At 41.4% G+C, this 17,675-nt stretch overlaps 1 protein-coding gene across 1 annotated transcript in view; it reads right to left on the reverse strand.

Annotated features, from left to right (window-relative positions):
* The window catches only part of PCNX2 (pecanex 2), a 360,142-nt gene that overhangs the window by 304,387 nt on the left and 38,080 nt on the right, over positions 1 to 17,675 (reverse strand). Inside the window, exons 5-8 of the mRNA XM_064276483.1 lie at positions 14,219 to 15,517; positions 7,604 to 7,751; positions 7,325 to 7,470; positions 5,415 to 5,508 (exon numbers count right to left, since the gene is read on the reverse strand). Of these exons, the coding sequence (XP_064132553.1) occupies positions 5,415 to 5,508; positions 7,325 to 7,470; positions 7,604 to 7,751; positions 14,219 to 15,517 (1,687 nt within the window). The remainder of the gene's footprint in view (positions 1 to 5,414; positions 5,509 to 7,324; positions 7,471 to 7,603; positions 7,752 to 14,218; positions 15,518 to 17,675) is intronic.

Consider the following 17,675-nt stretch of genomic DNA (forward strand, 5'->3'; position numbering starts at 1 on the left):
AACTGGTAGTCATGGTCACTTTTCTTTAGGATGAAATGGGAGCCTTCCAAAATACATGGAGTACCAGGGAAAATGGGATTAGTGCTCTTTGGCAACAACAGAGATGGATTTATTTTCACTGTAAGGATCAATAAGGGAAAGGAGTATAAAAGAAGCAGACTTTAACCTGAGCTTTGAAAGGTAATCATGTCAAGAGGCAGAGAAGAGTATAGTCGGGCACGCTAGGCAAAGAAGCACAAATGCTTGGGAGGAAGGGCTGAGGCCTGCTAGTGTGGGCCTGGGGAGAGGAGAGAAACAAGAGCATGAAGTGGGTTGGGGCCAGGAGCCTCTCACTGAATACTGCTCAGCAGTGGGGCACCAGGTAAGGGTGTATCACCCGTGTGACCAGGAGCCTCCCCACAGGAGGCAGCCCGCACAGCACAGGTAAGCCCAGGCTTCAGAGCAGGAGTTGCAAACCTGGAGCCAACAGGCCAGAGCCCACCACACACACGCTATTTGTAGCCTGTGGTAGTTCAAGAAAATTTAAATTAATTGACAACATGGAACAAAATAGGTTTTTAAAGACAAATGTGGATTTCTAGTTCCTTATGAAAAAGAAGGAAAATCTAGTCACCCCAGGCTTACAGTGCTGGCATAAAAAGACTGAAACCAAGCAGCCATTTGTAGATGGGATAAATGCCCCCCAGTTCACCACAGTCACCGCAACTCTAACCCTATGACACTAGGCCCACTTCACCTACTTATGTCACCTGCCCAGGTCCAAAGAAGTCTGTGTTTGTGACCCCTGCTTGTGTCAGAGGGGAGCAGGGAGGGAAATGTAAATGCCTACCTGCCCTGTACTAACTATGCAAGGTTGAGCAGGTTACTTAATCAGTTTTAGTTTCCTTTTCTAGAAAATGTAGCTAATATCATCTACCTCAGCTCTGTTGTGTAGACAACACTAGATAATTTAACATTTAGCACAGCTCTTAGCAAACTGTAAGTCTTTAAGAAATGATGGCTGCTCCTACCACAACTGGTACAGGACCAGGAACCGCCATACCCTTGCCTACCACAAAGAGACTTGGGAGGCACCCTGGAACACAGGAGTGAAGTGCGAGCTACTTGGCCCTTCCATGTTATGAAATCTGACCTGCTCACATTGCGTTCATCAGCTGCATTTTGCTCTGATATCGTCCTTTACCTCTTGTGTGAGAGACAGGGATGGCTCCACCACCTCCCCACCTACACACATGGAATGTATGTTAATGCAGGGATTAAAACATTTAAATTGAACCAGCTAGCTTGGTTTTATTCTATTTTACACCTATTTTTCCCTCATAGTATCAATTTGTTACATCACGGATTTCCACAAAAGCCAACACTTATTGCAAATCCAAAGAAATTAGCCTCCCACGAATGGATGACACAGCATTTGATGTTTTGGAGTCTGGGGAGGAGTTTGGGACTACTGGACGATCCGCCACAATCCTATCATACGATAGTTTGCATCCAGAAGATCATATGCTTTTACAAAGGACGGAGCCATTTTTCCAGAGCATGGATTGAGCAGATGGCAGCTTTCCCAGAACTGCCTGGGGAGCTGCTTCAATGTTATAATTTTACTAAGTGAAGTGACTAGAGCTTTGTGTTCATACACCAGACAGGAAGCATAACACATCTACTATGCCCAAATGGATCATCAAATTGCCCCAGTACTCCATAACCAAGTCCTCTCTACTACCCGTCTCAAAGAACAACATTTAAAAGAGTAGACACTGTAGGGAAAATGTACATTCCCAAAGAATATTCTATATATATAAGAGTAAACATGTGTATTATTTTATTTTCTTTTCGGAGCACGAAAAAAAAGAAGCTACACATGGTAATGTGTCACTCTTTCCTAGGACTCTTAAGGCCAACACCCTGTCAAATAATTTGTGGAAAGAGCTGGTCGCCAAAGACCAAGAACTTGGCATATGAGGCAAATTCATACTGCAGAACATGCTGGAACATGAATATGGAATAGGCTGTGTTCAGGCAATGTTAGAGGCTAGTAGGGATGTCACATAAAGCTTTTTTTCAAGGGGAAAAAGCTTTTACAAAATTTTTCTCTTTAAAGAAGCTTGCAAATTAATTCAGTTGCCCTTTCACAGAGCTGGGAGTTTGTGAGGCATCTACCAGTCCTACTCCAATTTCCCACTGGAGAGCCAGGTCCCTCTCCCCGCTCTCAGAGGGGCCCTACCTACAATTCCAGCTCTGCCTGTGTAAGCAGGCCCATGCTAAGTGTGTCCCTTGGCTCAGGGTACATAACCCAGTCAGAACCAATCAGACACGATGAAACTCTTGCTAGGCTTCATGGGAAAGAAACATGCTGTTCCTGCTGGACTAGGATGAGATGTATGGTCTGGGACTACGACAGCCATTATTTGACTACAAAGATGAGACTGGGAGCAGAGTCAAAACAGGGGAGCTGGGGAGGGATGAAGAATGAGACCTCACAGCCTGATGGCAACATCTGAATCTCTGTACCCAGAAGCTCCTGAAGACAGATATGCCTGAGACCTCTCACTTACATGAACCCAAAACTCCCACTTTCAAGTAGTCCAGTTTGACTTGGGTTTCCGTCATTTGTAACAGAAAGGGGCCTACCCCTTCAATGTCCATGACAAGTGTCTTAGGCTGGGTTCTCAAGAGACGCAAAACCAGTAAAACGCCATCACAACAAGGCAGAGGTAGGAAGGCCTGTTGTTTTGAGACTTTGCACAAAACTACACGGCCTCACGAGCAAGCTCAGCACAAACATGTTCGATATCCCCCAACACCTCAGCAGTGTCACAGCCTGGCCTTCTCTCCAAAAGCTGCTTCACTAAGAGGAAACGCATTGTGGCAAAGCTAAGTCCAGGCAGCTGTAGAAATGGAAGGTAGGCTAAACATAAAAACTATAATGTGGTAAGGAAACGCAGGGGAAATGAGAAAAAGCAAGAGTTGGAGGAAATTTAATAAAAAGTAATTAAGGGGTAAAAGCAAGTTAATAGGTGGCTTTTGGTGAATGAAGAATGGTTTAAAAAAGTGGTGCTTAGAGAAAACTCAATAGGCACTCTCTTTAATCCTTATTTGCACATTGCGTATTTTTCGTTTTTTAAGGCTTTGCCCGTGTGGTCTTATCTTAACTGGCATCAGAGGCGAGTAAGTGCAGTTATTTAAGTAGGGGAAACATGAAGTACATTTACCCAGTAAAACAAGAACAAAGAGAGGCCTGTATTTGCTCTAAATGTAGTTAAAAACACCACAAATTTCAACTGGAGATTGCAAAATAATATGACAGTTTTCAAAGCTGTTTTCTCAAGCAAGTAAGCATTTCATCTGAGAAAGCTGCCATCATAGACAACTAAGCTCATCAGATCATTGCAACACAATATTCTGGGAGGTTGGAGTAGAGATCCCTCCCCTCTCGGGAATCCACTGGCATGGGGACTTTGGATTTTTGGCTGGAGACGGAGGTATTTTGTTTTCTGTTTGCGTTTTATTGGTGGGCGGGGGCCTGAAGAAGATGGGGAAGATAGGAAGGAAAGGTGGGCTACGGAGAGCTGGGTATGTGTCCCACAGAAGCAGGGCTGCCTCAGCGCCCAGGTTCAGTGGGGTCTGTGTGACAGGGAGAGACACAGCGCTCACTAGGTGTACCAAACGCTGAGAGCCTGCATGGCAGTGGCGGGAGAATGCCTTGAAAAGGTTGGGACTTAGCAGATTTCCACATGGAAGTCTGACTGGAAGGTCAAAGACAGACTCTATTCTAGGCATGTGGGAGGCACTCCTTGAACTTCCCATAAACACCTAGGAAGGAAACTTTGAGCTTGGAAAAGGACACAGGATCATAGGATTTGCAATTATAATGCCTTTTCCACCACCTGTCTGTCAGTTTGTCATATTATGGTGACCTGCTTGTTGCTATGATGCTGGAAGCTATGCCACCAGTTTTTGTGGAGCTTCCGGATTAAAAAAGCCTAGGGAGAAAGGCCTGGCAATCTACTTCCAAAATTTAGGCAATGAAACCCTACGGATCACAACAGAATGTTGTCTGATATGTTGTTGTTGTTGTGTGCCATCCAGTCGACTCCGATTCATAGCAGCCCTACAGGACAGAGTTGAACTGTCCATAGGGTTTCCCAAGCTGTAATCTTTATGGGAGCTGATTGCTAGGTCTTTTCTTCTGCTGAGCCACTGGTGGGTTCAAACCACCAACCTTTCGGTTAGCAGCTGAGCGTTCAGCCACTGTGGCACCAGGGCTCCTTATTGTCTGATATAGTGCTAGAAAATGAGCCCCTTGGGTTGGAAGGCAGAACACAACAGCCACAACAATGGACTCGAGCATACCAACAATAGTGAAGAGGACTGGGAAACATTTCGTTCTGTTGCGTGTGGGGTCACCATGAGTCACAGCTGACTCCATGGCAACTAACATAAATAACATAACTCCTTTTATACTCTCCAGGTGTGAAGCCTCAGCCATTCCAGTTATCGCACAAAGCCCCCCGTAAATCCTCAATGTTACATACAATTCTAAAGCAAGAGATAAAGTTCACTTCTCCATTTAGAGCAGGGAACTGATACACGTTCATCTGGATTCTCTGCAAAGAACCTTTAAACTCAGTATGAGCTCAGTCTGCCACGAAGAAGGTCTACAGTTTGCCTAACGTTGCCATTTATTAGTGTATGTTCAGGGTATGCAGGCTAATTTAATATCCATTTAATTAAAATAAGAAACCTATGAGTCGGAATCAACTCGACAGCAATGGGTTTTTTCGTTTTTGGTTTTGGTTTATTCAACACATCCTGAAGTAAAATAAGAATGACGTTTAGATGATCTGTCTATAAACAGCTTACCTTCATCCATGTGAATGAGAGCTAATATCTTTAACCAACCCACTAGGACATGTTTAATGTGTTCTCGAGTGGTCGTCACCATCTTTCGTCAAGTATGAGTATTATCATGCTTATGGAGCCCTGGCGGGACCGTGGTTAAGAGCTGGACTGCTAACCAAAAGGTCGGCAGTTCTAATTTACCAACCACTCCTTGGAAACGCTATGGGGCAGTTCTACTCTGTCCTGTAGGGTCCCTATGAGTCGGAATCATCTCGATGGCAACGGGGTTTGTTTGTTTGTTTTCTTTTTGGATCATGCTTACATAGGGTTCTTCTCTAATTATACCTACAAATTATGTTCATTTTTGGCAGTGGCTACTATGAAAAGCTTCTTATTCTACAAAGTAGGGTTTTCTTGTTCTTTAACACCAGAACCACAGGCCTTGACAACCTACAAGCTGATTAACACATTCATTCTACACCAGGATCCCTCACTTCATTTTCAGTTCAAGCAAGTTGCATAGCCCCCAGCAATGTAACAACTCCCAAACCTAAAAATAAAGCTCCACTTACCGAGTATTCGAAAACCAGTCATAATTTGACGGCTGATGTTGCAAAGGTCCTTCTTTCTGATTTCCAGATTTTAAATAACAGGATCTAATTTCCCCTATAAAATCAAGAAATTTCAGCAAAGGATGTTATACAATGACTTACATCTGACCGTTCTGGCATATGCTATTTTCAAGGTAGAGGAACTTGTTTTTTTGACCACTTTAATAATTTTAGCTGACAATCTGGGTCCATCCCTTATATTTCTCCACAAAATGTGTATCGTGAGAAGATGAAGAATATATAAAAGAAGCCTCACTATGGAATTGTTCTTGCCCTACCTCACCGATAATTTGCTTACTTAAGTTTTCACGTTGGTTACTTATTAATTGCTTTGTATTGATTGATTTGTATCTTCTCTACATTCGCTTTTTATATATTCTCTTCCTTTTTTGTGTGAGTATTCCCTTCTCGTGTCAATGTGATCTGTGCTGTGCTGTAGCTGGGTGTCTTCTGTACGCAGTCCCATCAGAACTGGGTGCACAAAGAGGCTTCACAGACGTGCCATCCCCCACTGGCTGTGCAAATGAGCAGTGTCACAGCACCTGAGCAATGAGGTGTCTGGTAATGAGGAAAATTGGCAGCAGAATTAACTTACAGAGTTAAATTAGCTCTTCTAAAGAGGGTTCAGGTATTGAAGTGTAAAAATTAGTTGCTCTTCTAAAAGTCTCTCCCCAAAAATGTTCTCAGGAGTACCTTCTTCAGAGAAATATTACAAATTATAACTATATCCAAAGAAACTTCATGAGGAAAGAGCCCCTCTAGCGGCTTTGATATAAGTGATAATGTTTTTCTTTATAACATAAAAGCCACTCTCATAATAACCATTGTCTTAGTATTTCTACAGATTGAAAAGCACTTAAAACTATAAACTACTGATCTATATATACCAAACCAAAACCAAACCTATTGCCGGCAAGTCAATTCCGACTCATCGCGACTCTACAGGGCAGAGTAGAACTGTCCCACACGATTTCCAAGGCTGTAAATCTTTTACGGAAGCAGGTTGCCACATCATTCTCCCTCAGAGCGGGTGATGGGTTTGAACTGCCAATCTTTTGGTTAGCAGCTGAGTGCTTAACTACTGTGCCACCAGGGCTCTTTCAGGGTAGAGCTGCCCCACAGGGTTTCCAAGGTTGTGATCTTTAATTTTATAACAAGGCAGTGAAACAATACATCAAGGTCAGATTTTCAACCTACAGCCAACAAATATTTATTGGGTGCTGGGCATTGCCCTCCTGAAGTTTACAATTTTTCAAGGGGGAAAATATCATTAATGAAATTTTATAAGTAAATAAGTAATTATAAATATAATAGAATCAAAGAAGGAAAAGAACAGGATATTAAGAGAGTAAAAAGCAGAGGAACCTGATCAAGTCTGGGCAGTCCAGGAAAGGTTTTCCTTTAGAATTGGTATCTGAAGTGCCAGATTTTTACACCAACATTACACGCCTTCTACGTTTGTTTGCCAACAATTCCCTCCCACTGCAAGGTATTTTCATAAGGGCTGCTATGCCAATTTATTTTTACATGTTGCTGTAAAAAAATTAGCATAGCACGCTTAGGAAAATACTCCCTGGTTGGAGGGAGCAGTAGACAAACAAAAGTAGAAGGCACGTGTTATTTGCGTCAAAATACAGTGTGTGTGTGTGTGTGTGCGTGTGTGTAGTGCATTGCAGGCATATGGACATGGTGTGTGTAAAGTCCCTGAGCCAGGAGGGAGCACAACATTCTCTAAGAACATTCTGTGCACAATCATACAACCAAGTTTTCTTGTTCCAAAGTTTGGTGCTCAGGCTAAGAGACCATAGTGAGTCCTGAGAAAGCTGCCAGCTATCCCCAAAGCCCCTTACTAAAGAGCTTTCAAGACTTACCGTGTTCATCAATGAAGACATGCATAGCATCCACAGATATCTCATCTTGCACAGATGTTTCAGGCCCACTGACGACTTGCAAGACGGAACTATCTTGTTGAGAAGTTACCCTGTAGATTATTTGTCTTTGTCTATTGCCCTGGAAACTTAACATACATAAAAGTTTCAAAAACTATTAGGAATTTCTCCTTATCCTCAATAAAACATTAAAAGAAGCAGCCTGTAAATGAGGCGGTCTCACACTTTGCACCAATGGGAAGCTAAGTAAATTATCCTTACAGGGCCGTAATCTTGGCAGGTTCAGTGAACACAGGGCTCGTGTTAGTGTGGTCTTGACTTTGCACATCCAGTTTTCCTTGTCTGGAATTGTGTCCACTGGGCTTTTCACTTTCCAGGATTTCCTCCTTTTTCTCCTGGGAACAGATATCTGAAAAACATTGCTTCTTGTGGGTTAATATAATATTAAAGAAGAAAGTACATGTGAAAGCACTTGGAAATAAATTACCAAATCTGAAATAAGCATAGACAGAAATTGTAAATAGAACCAAAAAAAAACTCATGGCCATCAAGTCGATTCTGACTTACAGTGACCCTATAGGACAGAGTAGAACTCCTCCACAGAGTTTCCAAGGTTGTAATCTTTAAGGAAGCAAACTGCCACATCTTTCTCCCATACAGTTGCTGGTGGCCTCAAACCACCAACCTTTCAGTCAGCAGCTGAGCGTTCAACCACTGCACCACCAGCTCCTATGAATTCAGAATGCTTTTCAATAAATTTTCATTATATTAATTATGAAAGTTGTTGTGTCACCTTTCAACTCATAATGACCGTACAGAATCCCTATCAAGACCCGATTATTTTCTGCTTTGAATTTTTTGTCAATACCATGTGTTTTCATTAATGGAATGCCGACTGAATCATTGCATTTGTTTGAATTTTTGGTAGGTACTATGGATTTTTTTCTTGCCTCATCCCACCAGTCCTACTCTCTGAATCCAGAAAGACATACGTGTCCTTCTAATTCTTCCCCCTACAGAGTCCAATGGGACATATATGTCCCAAAAAAAACTTAACAAAATCTGTATTTTTTATACCAAAAACATCCACTCAACATCACGTCATATAATACCCTGTAAAAACAGTAACTTGTGGCATACGCCCATTCCTTCCACTTCAAACAGTTATATAAGCCTCTATTTTGCAGCAGCATGCACAAAAACGGGAAAGTTTCCCAAGAAACACGGGAGGCAGAAAGTATTGGTGGACATTTATGCCACCTCATATATCCCAATGGTCATGAAAGGGAAGGACAGAGTAGAGCTGACCCAGAGGGTTTCCTAGGCTGTAATGTTTACGGGAGCAGGTCATCGGTCTTTTCTGCAGATCCATGGGTGGGTTTGAACCACTTACCTTTCATTTAGTAGCCAAGCCCTTAACCATTGTACCGCCCAGAAAAAAAGCAAACACATTGTTGTCAAGTTGATTCTGATTCATAGCAACCCTATCGAACAGAGCAGAACTGCCCCACAGAGCTTCCAAGGCTGTGATCTTTACAGAAGCATACCGCCACCTCTGTGTCCTGAGAAGCAGCTGGCAGGCTCAAACTGCCAACTTTTTGATTAGCTACCAAGTGCCTAACCACTGGACCACCAGGGCTCCATTGTGCCACAGGGCTTCCTAATTATGAAAGCACCTAAGTATACTTGAAAACCAGAAGTACTTGTATGTTTGAGACGTGTCTTTATTGCCCTGGAAACATCTACAAACACCATCTATTTTACATACGGAGTCAGGGACTTCCTTGAAGTAACTCCAGTTACCACGGGCTTGCCCAGGTTGGAAATCACCCATTTGGAACACTTAGGCTTGAAAAGTTCATAAATCACAAATGGACAGCATCAGATAAAACAAAAGTTATATTAACAAACCTGGCTATTGCTACTCTTATGTCAGAGTTTTAGGACCATTTATCATTTCATAATCTTATCAATTTTTCCTTCTCATTCTCCAAATCTATATCTTCAAATGAAAGGTAGAATGGTTCCTTCATGAAGCAAACACATGTTAAGTGTAGCTGATCTTTAACTATACAGCCAACACCGTACAGGTCATAATGAGATACTAAGTCTTCACCCTGAGAATATTTTAAGGTGGATGAGAATTCCAAGATGTATAGATACAGAATGATTTAATAAGGGTCATAGCTTACAACATTATGCAAAATTGAAGATGTTGGTGGACAACCATATATCCCAATGGTTCTTAAAGGGAAGGGCAGAATAGAGCTGCCCCAGAGGGTTTCCTAGGCTGTAATGTTTGTGAGATCAGTCTTTCCTTTATCTAGGACACACCCCATCAGCCACTTTTAAGGTCAAAATGACCATTGTATTGTCACGAGCAAGGTACCAGTAGCTACCTTCTTCTGAGTAAATTTTGGGTTCTACAGTTCACCAACATGGGCCTGAGAGAAGGGTACCCCTGAACAGAATGTACTTCTTAGGACTGGACCCTCCCTAGACACACCACTAGGACGGATCTGCCTCAATGGGTAAAGTTATTAGCTCCCAAGGGGTCTGAATCAAATTATTACATATATAACAAGGCTTTCCAATCTTAGACTTCAAGTAATTAGAGAAACATTGCTGGCTTCTATGTGAGTCCTAAAGACAACCATTTCCAGCACACCTGTGAAACCACTGCTCAAATTTGATCAGTACAAAAATATTTGCATTTCATTTGACAGCTTGCCAAGATGTGTTTTCACATTTTTCAAGAAACACATTTATGAAAAAGCCCTATCATAACAAACAGCATTAGCCAGTGATAATGTCACTTAAAAATCACAGCAAGGCACAGAAAAATAAGATGAAGAAAACAAGCATTCAGAAAGCCCTACTCCTTCATCACTGCATGTGTTTGGATTTATCTGTTCACATCACTTTATCATGGCTTAGTCTCCCTGTCTCTTAAATGGGTACATTTCATATGTCAGCATATGGACAAGTTTTTTTTCCTTTTCCCTTTAAAAATTTATGGGAATTTTTGTTTATAAAATCAATATATATTCATTGCATATAATTTAAAACTAGAGAAAAGCAAGAGAAAAAAAAATTTAAATCACTCTTTTCCCTGTCATCCTTCACATAAACACTGGAGGCAATTTGCTGTGTATCACACCAGTCTTTTTTCCATTTTACAAAAATGAAATCATAATACAGATGTTGTTTTATGACTATTATATTTATATTAAGGCAATATAAATATACAATGTCATTAGATATTCTTCTACATCATCCAAACATGGTGGTTATATGATATTACATTGATACAGGATAATTTACTTAACTAGCACTATTTTATTGTCATAAATTTAGGATGTTTCAATTTTTCAGTTCTTCAATAAGAAATCTGCATATATCCATGATTATGTTCTTAGAAACTTCTAGAAGTAAAATATCTGCATAAAAATGTATTTTAAAATGTATTTTGATAAATATTTGCATGTGGTTTTCCACAGCTTTGAGCTTTGGGATATTATCAAAGTCTAAGGATAATTCTAAAGCTATTTGTGGAGATGAATGGGGCTAGAAATAAGCATGTGTTGGAGAGAATTGGGAAATCACATATACTTTTTCGATCATGTTAAAGTTCAAGCATTGTTCTATTGTCCTGCAGAAAAAAGATTAGGTAACATTCCTGTGATGGTTAATTCTGTGTGTCAGCTTGGCTATGCTATGGTTCCCTGTAGTTTGGCCAAACACTAGATTAGTTGCTGTTCCATAATGCAATCTAGTGCAATGTAACGTAATCCTCTTCCACAATGCACATGAATATAATGTAATCAATCAATCATTTGAAAAAGGAGTTTCCTTAGGGTGTGGTCTGCCTCCAAACTATATATAAATAGAACTTGCACTCTCACCACTCTGTACTCTTTTCATCACCTGACCTATGAATCTTGGGATGTAAGCCAGCAAGTCTCCAGCCTGTCACCTGACCTACAGATTTTGGCTTGCCAAACCCCACAATCATGTGAGCCAATCCCTATGTCTCTTTGTAGATAGGTGGATAGAGATATAAATATGTATATATAGAGAGACATACATATGTATGTAATTCTGTTTTTCTAGAGAACCTTGACTAAGACAATTCCCTAGGCTGCTAATATCTTTAAACTGTTACATTGTTTTGTAAATATTCTTCAAAATTGGGTTTTTAGATTACAGTAAACAACAAAATATTCTTTGGTGATCGAGAAGTAAGGCAATATTACCTCTAGGTTAGCTATCTAATCTGTGACCTTTGGCATTAACTGCCTTACAAGAACTAGAAGACTTACTATAGTCCTTTCCTTTCTTCCTTCAATTAAAAACCTCTAGCCAGAGGCATATAATCCATTCCAATGCCTCCCTCCCTGCTTTAACTCCAAGTTCCTGACATCCAAGCCTATTTTCTTCCATAGAAACTCTTAGAGTATCCATATCTCTTTGCATGACACTAGATTTCCAATTTAATACTGTTCGGATTGAACATGGCTGGCTAAAGAATTTAAAAGGATGGGAAACTTAAGTGGACAAGCCAGATAAACTATATATATGGCCTGAGGGGGCAATCGGAATAAAAGGCTTTAGTGCATTAAGTATCAGGACTTTTCATATATTTTCCTGACTTAATCCTCACAATAAATCTATAATATATTATTCCTGTTTTACTGAAGAAACTGTGAGTCAGATGGATTTAAAAACTCATCCAAGCTTACCCAGGTTCCAAAGTCAGAGTTCTGTCCACCATGCACACAGCTTCCCAAGGAGACACAAAGGTGTCCAGATGGGGACTGTCCAATACGGGAGCCTCCAGCCATGTGTGGCTATTTAAATGAACTAATATTCAATAAAACTAAAAATTCAGTTTCTCAGTTTCTATCCACACGTCAAGTACTTAGTAGCTACATGTGGCTAGTGGATACAGTATTAGACAGTAGATATGGGGTATTTCATCACTGCAAAATGTTCTACTGGACAGTGCTGATCTAGATGCATGAATCTTTATATTGAATAAATGATAAGCACCCAAATCTTGTATCAAAAAGTAATCCTGCTTTCATGACTGCTTATGTTTGTTAGAAGGTTTGACCAAATCTTTCTTGCTCTTAACTAGTTCTATAGGTAAAATCCCAGATACATAGAAACAGTAAATTAGAGAACAGATTCACTTTGTATAATTAAGTATTCAGACTTACTGAATTTAACAGGTCAGGAGGCCTGGTGGCCCAGCAATCAAGCACTCAGCTGCTAACTAAAAGGTTGGCAGTTCGAACCCACTCAGAGGCTCTGAGGGAGAAAGACCTGGAAATCAGCTATGGGGCAGTTTTACTTTGTCACACGGGGTCACTATGGGTGGAAAATCAACTCGATCGCACCTAACAACAAATTTCTGTACATGCTAAGTCTCTCTTGAAAAGACAGCAGGATCAATCTGCATGCATGGCACTCCTTTTGGCATTGCTCTTTAAAGAAAAAAGAAAAACCAAAGAGCGAATTTCTCAGGGCCACCAATACAGGAAGCCTCGGCTCCTGGCTGTCCCAGAGAACAGAGTGGCCAGCAGCAATGGAATAATACCAGCACTAAGAAGTGCTATAGCCTACAGCAAAGAAAAGGAGTTACCAAGCGCAGCTACGACTTCCAGCAAGCAATCATTCCATATAAACACCATCTCAGCACAGAGAGATGCAGAAATTATGTACTCAAAAATCACAGAAACGTGGAAATTTAAAGATTTTATAAAAACTCTAGTCCAGTAACAATTTTATCCATGAGGAAACTGACAAAAATTGAATCTTCGTATTCATGTAGGCAATACAGTTCAGTTATTATGAGGTTGGGCTGGGAAGCCAGACCGCCTGGGATCAAACCTCAGTTCTGCCACTTACTAGAGATATGAACTTGGGAAAGTTAGTGAAAACCTCTGAGCTTCAGTGTCCTCATGTGTAAAATAGGAATGATAATAACACCCATGACATAAAGTTATGTGAGGAGTTAATGAGTTAATATAAGGATAACTGTACAATGTATCAGTCAACCTGGGGAAACTTTCGACATGAAAAGCAGAGCTCATCCTAGGCAAACCACCCTGTGCGGTCACCCCAGCTAATGTATGCAAAGGGCTTAGAGCAGCGTCTGGCATAAATTAAGAGCTATGTGTTTGTTATTATCATGTTTACAACTTGAAATAATCAAAGAATTCTGCATATAGAATTTTATAATGGAATGGAATTCAACAGGAAAAGGAGAGTCACTTAACAGAGATCAGCTTTATAACCAGCTTTCCCACAATGCATCTATTATATGAAGGAAGAGACATTTATAGCGAGTTGTCATTGCTGTAGTAAAATATAATGGCTTGTTTCCCTGGTAATAAATATCCTTGCCTTCTAGGGAAGCAAAAAATTCATCACAATGCCTTACGTTCCCTGGTAGAAAAACAAACAAAACCTGTTGCCATGGAGCTGATTCTGACTCCTGGCAACCTCATGTGTTTAAAGAGTAGAGCTGCTCCATAGGATTTTCTTGGCTATAATCTTTACAGAAGCAGATTGTCAGGTCTTTCTTCCGCACACCACTAGGTGGGTGCCAACTGCCAAGCTTTAGGTTAGTCTGCTGCAAACCATTTGTGCCACCCAGGGACCTTCCTGGTAAAGTATCTCACTTTTAATATATGCTCATCACAGAGCTTAGTATTGGCACATTCGTTAAATATGAATTACAAAGCCAAGCAGCAAACAACTGCACAATAACTGCCCTGTTATTTTCAGGATCAAATCACAGAAGGAGAATTAGAAAGAGATTTATTGCCTTCTTCGTGTCATGAGAACAGAACTGCGGTGGACTCGTACCTCCAAGAAGCCTGCTTTCTTTGTTGTGCTCTGTTGAGCCATTCGACTGATTGGCTGCCACTACCTTGGAAGTATTAATTGATTCCAACAGGGAGACAAATTCTAGGAAGTTGGATTCATTCGGTATTTGTCCCTCCTTAGCCTCCAAGTCAGATTTGGAAGTTGGCATTGTTTTCTCTTTATCGTTAGTAACTTCTGCGGCACTCTTACTCAAGAAGACATCGGTCCCACTGTCCACACTGAGGACCCGGGCATGTCTCTTTTCTTGGCTGTTTCTACAAGACGAAGGGTCAAGGTTAGCCTGGCCTTCCCTTCCCCCCACAGATTCGGAGGCCATATTGGGTGTGAGTAGGGGGGTTGCTTCACAGTGATCCCTTGGGGAAGGACTATAGTCTTTTGTGGCATTACCTCCCTCCCCAGATTCGTAGCCAGAGCACTGATTGGAGGACTCCTCCACCATCAGTCTCTCTGGTGTCCTTTCGCTCCCATTGCCTTCAGGACAAATAGTGCCTCCTTGCCCATCTTCAGAAAGCTCGAGGGTGATGACAGGAATTCGCATCTGCTCGCCGTTTGGAGGACTGGCTACCCCTTGGGTAGCTGGCTCAGCATCTAACTTTGGAGCATTTCTCTCTGTGCTAATCACCTTCAGGTGGAGAGAACTTTCCAAGTCTGTCATGGAGTTTGGTGTACTGCTCATTGTGATGACAATCTTAATCGGCTCATGCAAGCTCAGCGGGTCACCAGGTTGAGAAGTGTCAATCAGGGTAACAGCTACCTCACTATCGGAGTAGTTAACTTCCTCATCCAAGGGAGGATCCACCTGGCAGGAAGTGTCCAGCAGCTCCTCCACCTGTCTGGTAATGACTGTGTTACACTGAGGGCAGCTGCTGCTCAGTCTGTCCTGAGGAGACTTGCTTTGCAGCTGTTCCCTGATGGAGCCCTTGGGATGATGTGTAGGTTCTGGAATCAGGACTGAGTTCTCACTCCCACAGGGATGGAAAGAAACGTCTGTTTCTAGTAAGTCATACTGAGACAAAGACAGGTGCGGCAACTTTGTCAAGGCATCTTTGTCTTCTAGCCTGCCCTCTGATCGGTGGCGGAAAGGGGGCTGCACCTTGCCTCCTCTTCCCTTCACTTTATTACTGAGTAGAGTTTCTGTGGTAACTGGCTTCGTTGGTATTGCTGATGTGGCCATGGTTTCTGGCATGTACACTTTGGAAACTGGCAAGTTTTCCCTTCTGACACATGGTGAGGTAGATGACACGGGTGCTACAGGTTGGTCTTCTGAGAGAATGACGCCTGAAATAAACAACAAATAGCAACTTCATTAGCTTCTGAAATGAATAGTGTCCCAAAGCAAGACCTAATAATAAAAAAACTAAAAATAATACCAACAACAAATGTGATTGGCTATTTATTTTTGTAATATCCTCTCCACTGTGAAACTGTCCCTGAAATGTCAATATTTAATACTTCATTGCTTTCCATAATTCAGGTTTTTAGCTTTTGCTGTTTTGTGGCCTTGGGAGACAGAGTGTGATGGTTTAAACAACATATTTGGGCCTTATAGTCAGAAAGGTTCTGGCTCTGCTATTTACTAGCTATATTACCTAGGTTTTTCAACCTAGTCACCACTGACATTTGGGGCCAGATGAGTCTTCCTGGCTAGGGCTGTCCTGTACATTGTAGGATGTTTAGCAGCATTCTGGCCTCTACCACTAGCCACTATTAACACCCCTACCCCTAGTCGTAATAATCAAAAATGTCTCAAATGTCCTCAGATATTGCCACATGTCCCCTGGGGGCAAAATTCCACAGTTGAGAACCACTTGCTGAACTGGACCCTCACTGTGTACAAAATGGGGTTAATTACACCAATCTCTCATGGTTGCCCTAGGATCTAATAAGAATGTACACATGAAGCGCTAGTACAAGACTGGTGGGGGCATATTAGTGCCTTCTCCCTATGACAATAGTAACCATGCCTCTGATATGACATATATTTTCAAAACATTTTAAATTGCATGTGTAAACAATATTTATTTATGGAGGTGGTCAAAAGTGAGCTCTGTCCTTTTCCCAGGAATTTAAAGGCAGGTGTATGATGCAGCATTTTGACTGAAGGGGGAGCAGCGTGAGATGAGACTAGAGAGACATGAAGAACTTTCCAGAAGAACCTTAGAACCTTAGGGACCATATAATTTCCATTCAAACTGGTATACTTTTATGCGGGAAAATGATAAACTGGATAGGATTGTCCAGGACAAAAAGGGATGAGTGGTTACCCTATCTGTAGACCACGTATGTCCAATGTTAACAGGAAAGCATTAAGAAAGAAAGTGACATGATTTGATTTACATTTTTAAAAAACTCGCTATGCCTGTTACATACAAAATAGGCTGTATGGAATCAAGAGAAGAGCTAAGAGTGAGCTCAGTTAGGAGGTATACAGGGAGGTGAGGAGGGAGGGAATGGTGGCGTGGATTAGGGTGATGTCAGTGGACTCTGTAAAGCTGAAGGTAAGACTAAAAGAACCCATGGGTACATGACATAGGGAGGAAATGCATCTGAATGGATGGTGGTGAAATTGAGAGTTCATGTCTAAACATGTTGCATTAGACTTCCAAGCAAAAGTGTCAAATAGGCAGTTGGGCAGAGTTCTGAAGTTCTGAGCAGCAGACATAAACTGGAAAGTTCTTAGCAGCAGGTTCTAGATGAGAACACTCTAGGCAGAGAGTCCAGATAGAGAAGCCTGTGACACCCTAACCTTTAGAGGCCAGGAAGAAGAGTGGCTATGAAAGGAAACTAGGAGCATTTCGTGGGAGATGTCAAAAGAACAGCTTTAAAAGAAGGAGTGGCCAAGTGTATCAAATGTTGTTTTATTCAAAAAAAAGATGAGTAGCTATGAAAAAATGCTCAACTTCATAGATCTTTGTAGTTGTTGTCATCTGCCATTAAGTCGATTCTGACTCGTAGTGACCCTATATGACAAAGTAGAACAGCCCCATAGGGTTTCCTAGGCTAATCTCCCTAGGGTAATCCTTATGGAGCAGATTGCCAGGTCTTTTCTCCCACAGAGTGGCTGGTGGGTTTGAACCACAGACTTTTCATTAGTAGCCAAGCACTTAACCACTGTGCCACCAGGGTTCCTTCGTATATCTTTAGGGAATTGCAAATCAAAACCACAATGAAATAACACTACACACCTATTAAAATTAGAATGACTAAAATCCAAAATACTGACAACACCAAATGCTGACAAGGACGTAGAGCAACAGGAGCTCTCATTGCTGGTGAGAAAGCAAAATGGTATAGCCACTTCGGAAGATAGTCTGGAAGTTTCTTATAAAGGTAAACATAGGCTTACCATATGATATAGCAATTGTGCTCCTAGGTATTTACCCAAATGAGTTGAAAATATATGTCAATGTAAAAACCTACACACAAATGTTTATAG

The sequence above is a fragment of the Loxodonta africana genome, chromosome 25 (assembly GCF_030014295.1).
Source record: "Loxodonta africana isolate mLoxAfr1 chromosome 25, mLoxAfr1.hap2, whole genome shotgun sequence".
NCBI classification, from domain to species: domain Eukaryota; kingdom Metazoa; phylum Chordata; class Mammalia; order Proboscidea; family Elephantidae; genus Loxodonta; species Loxodonta africana.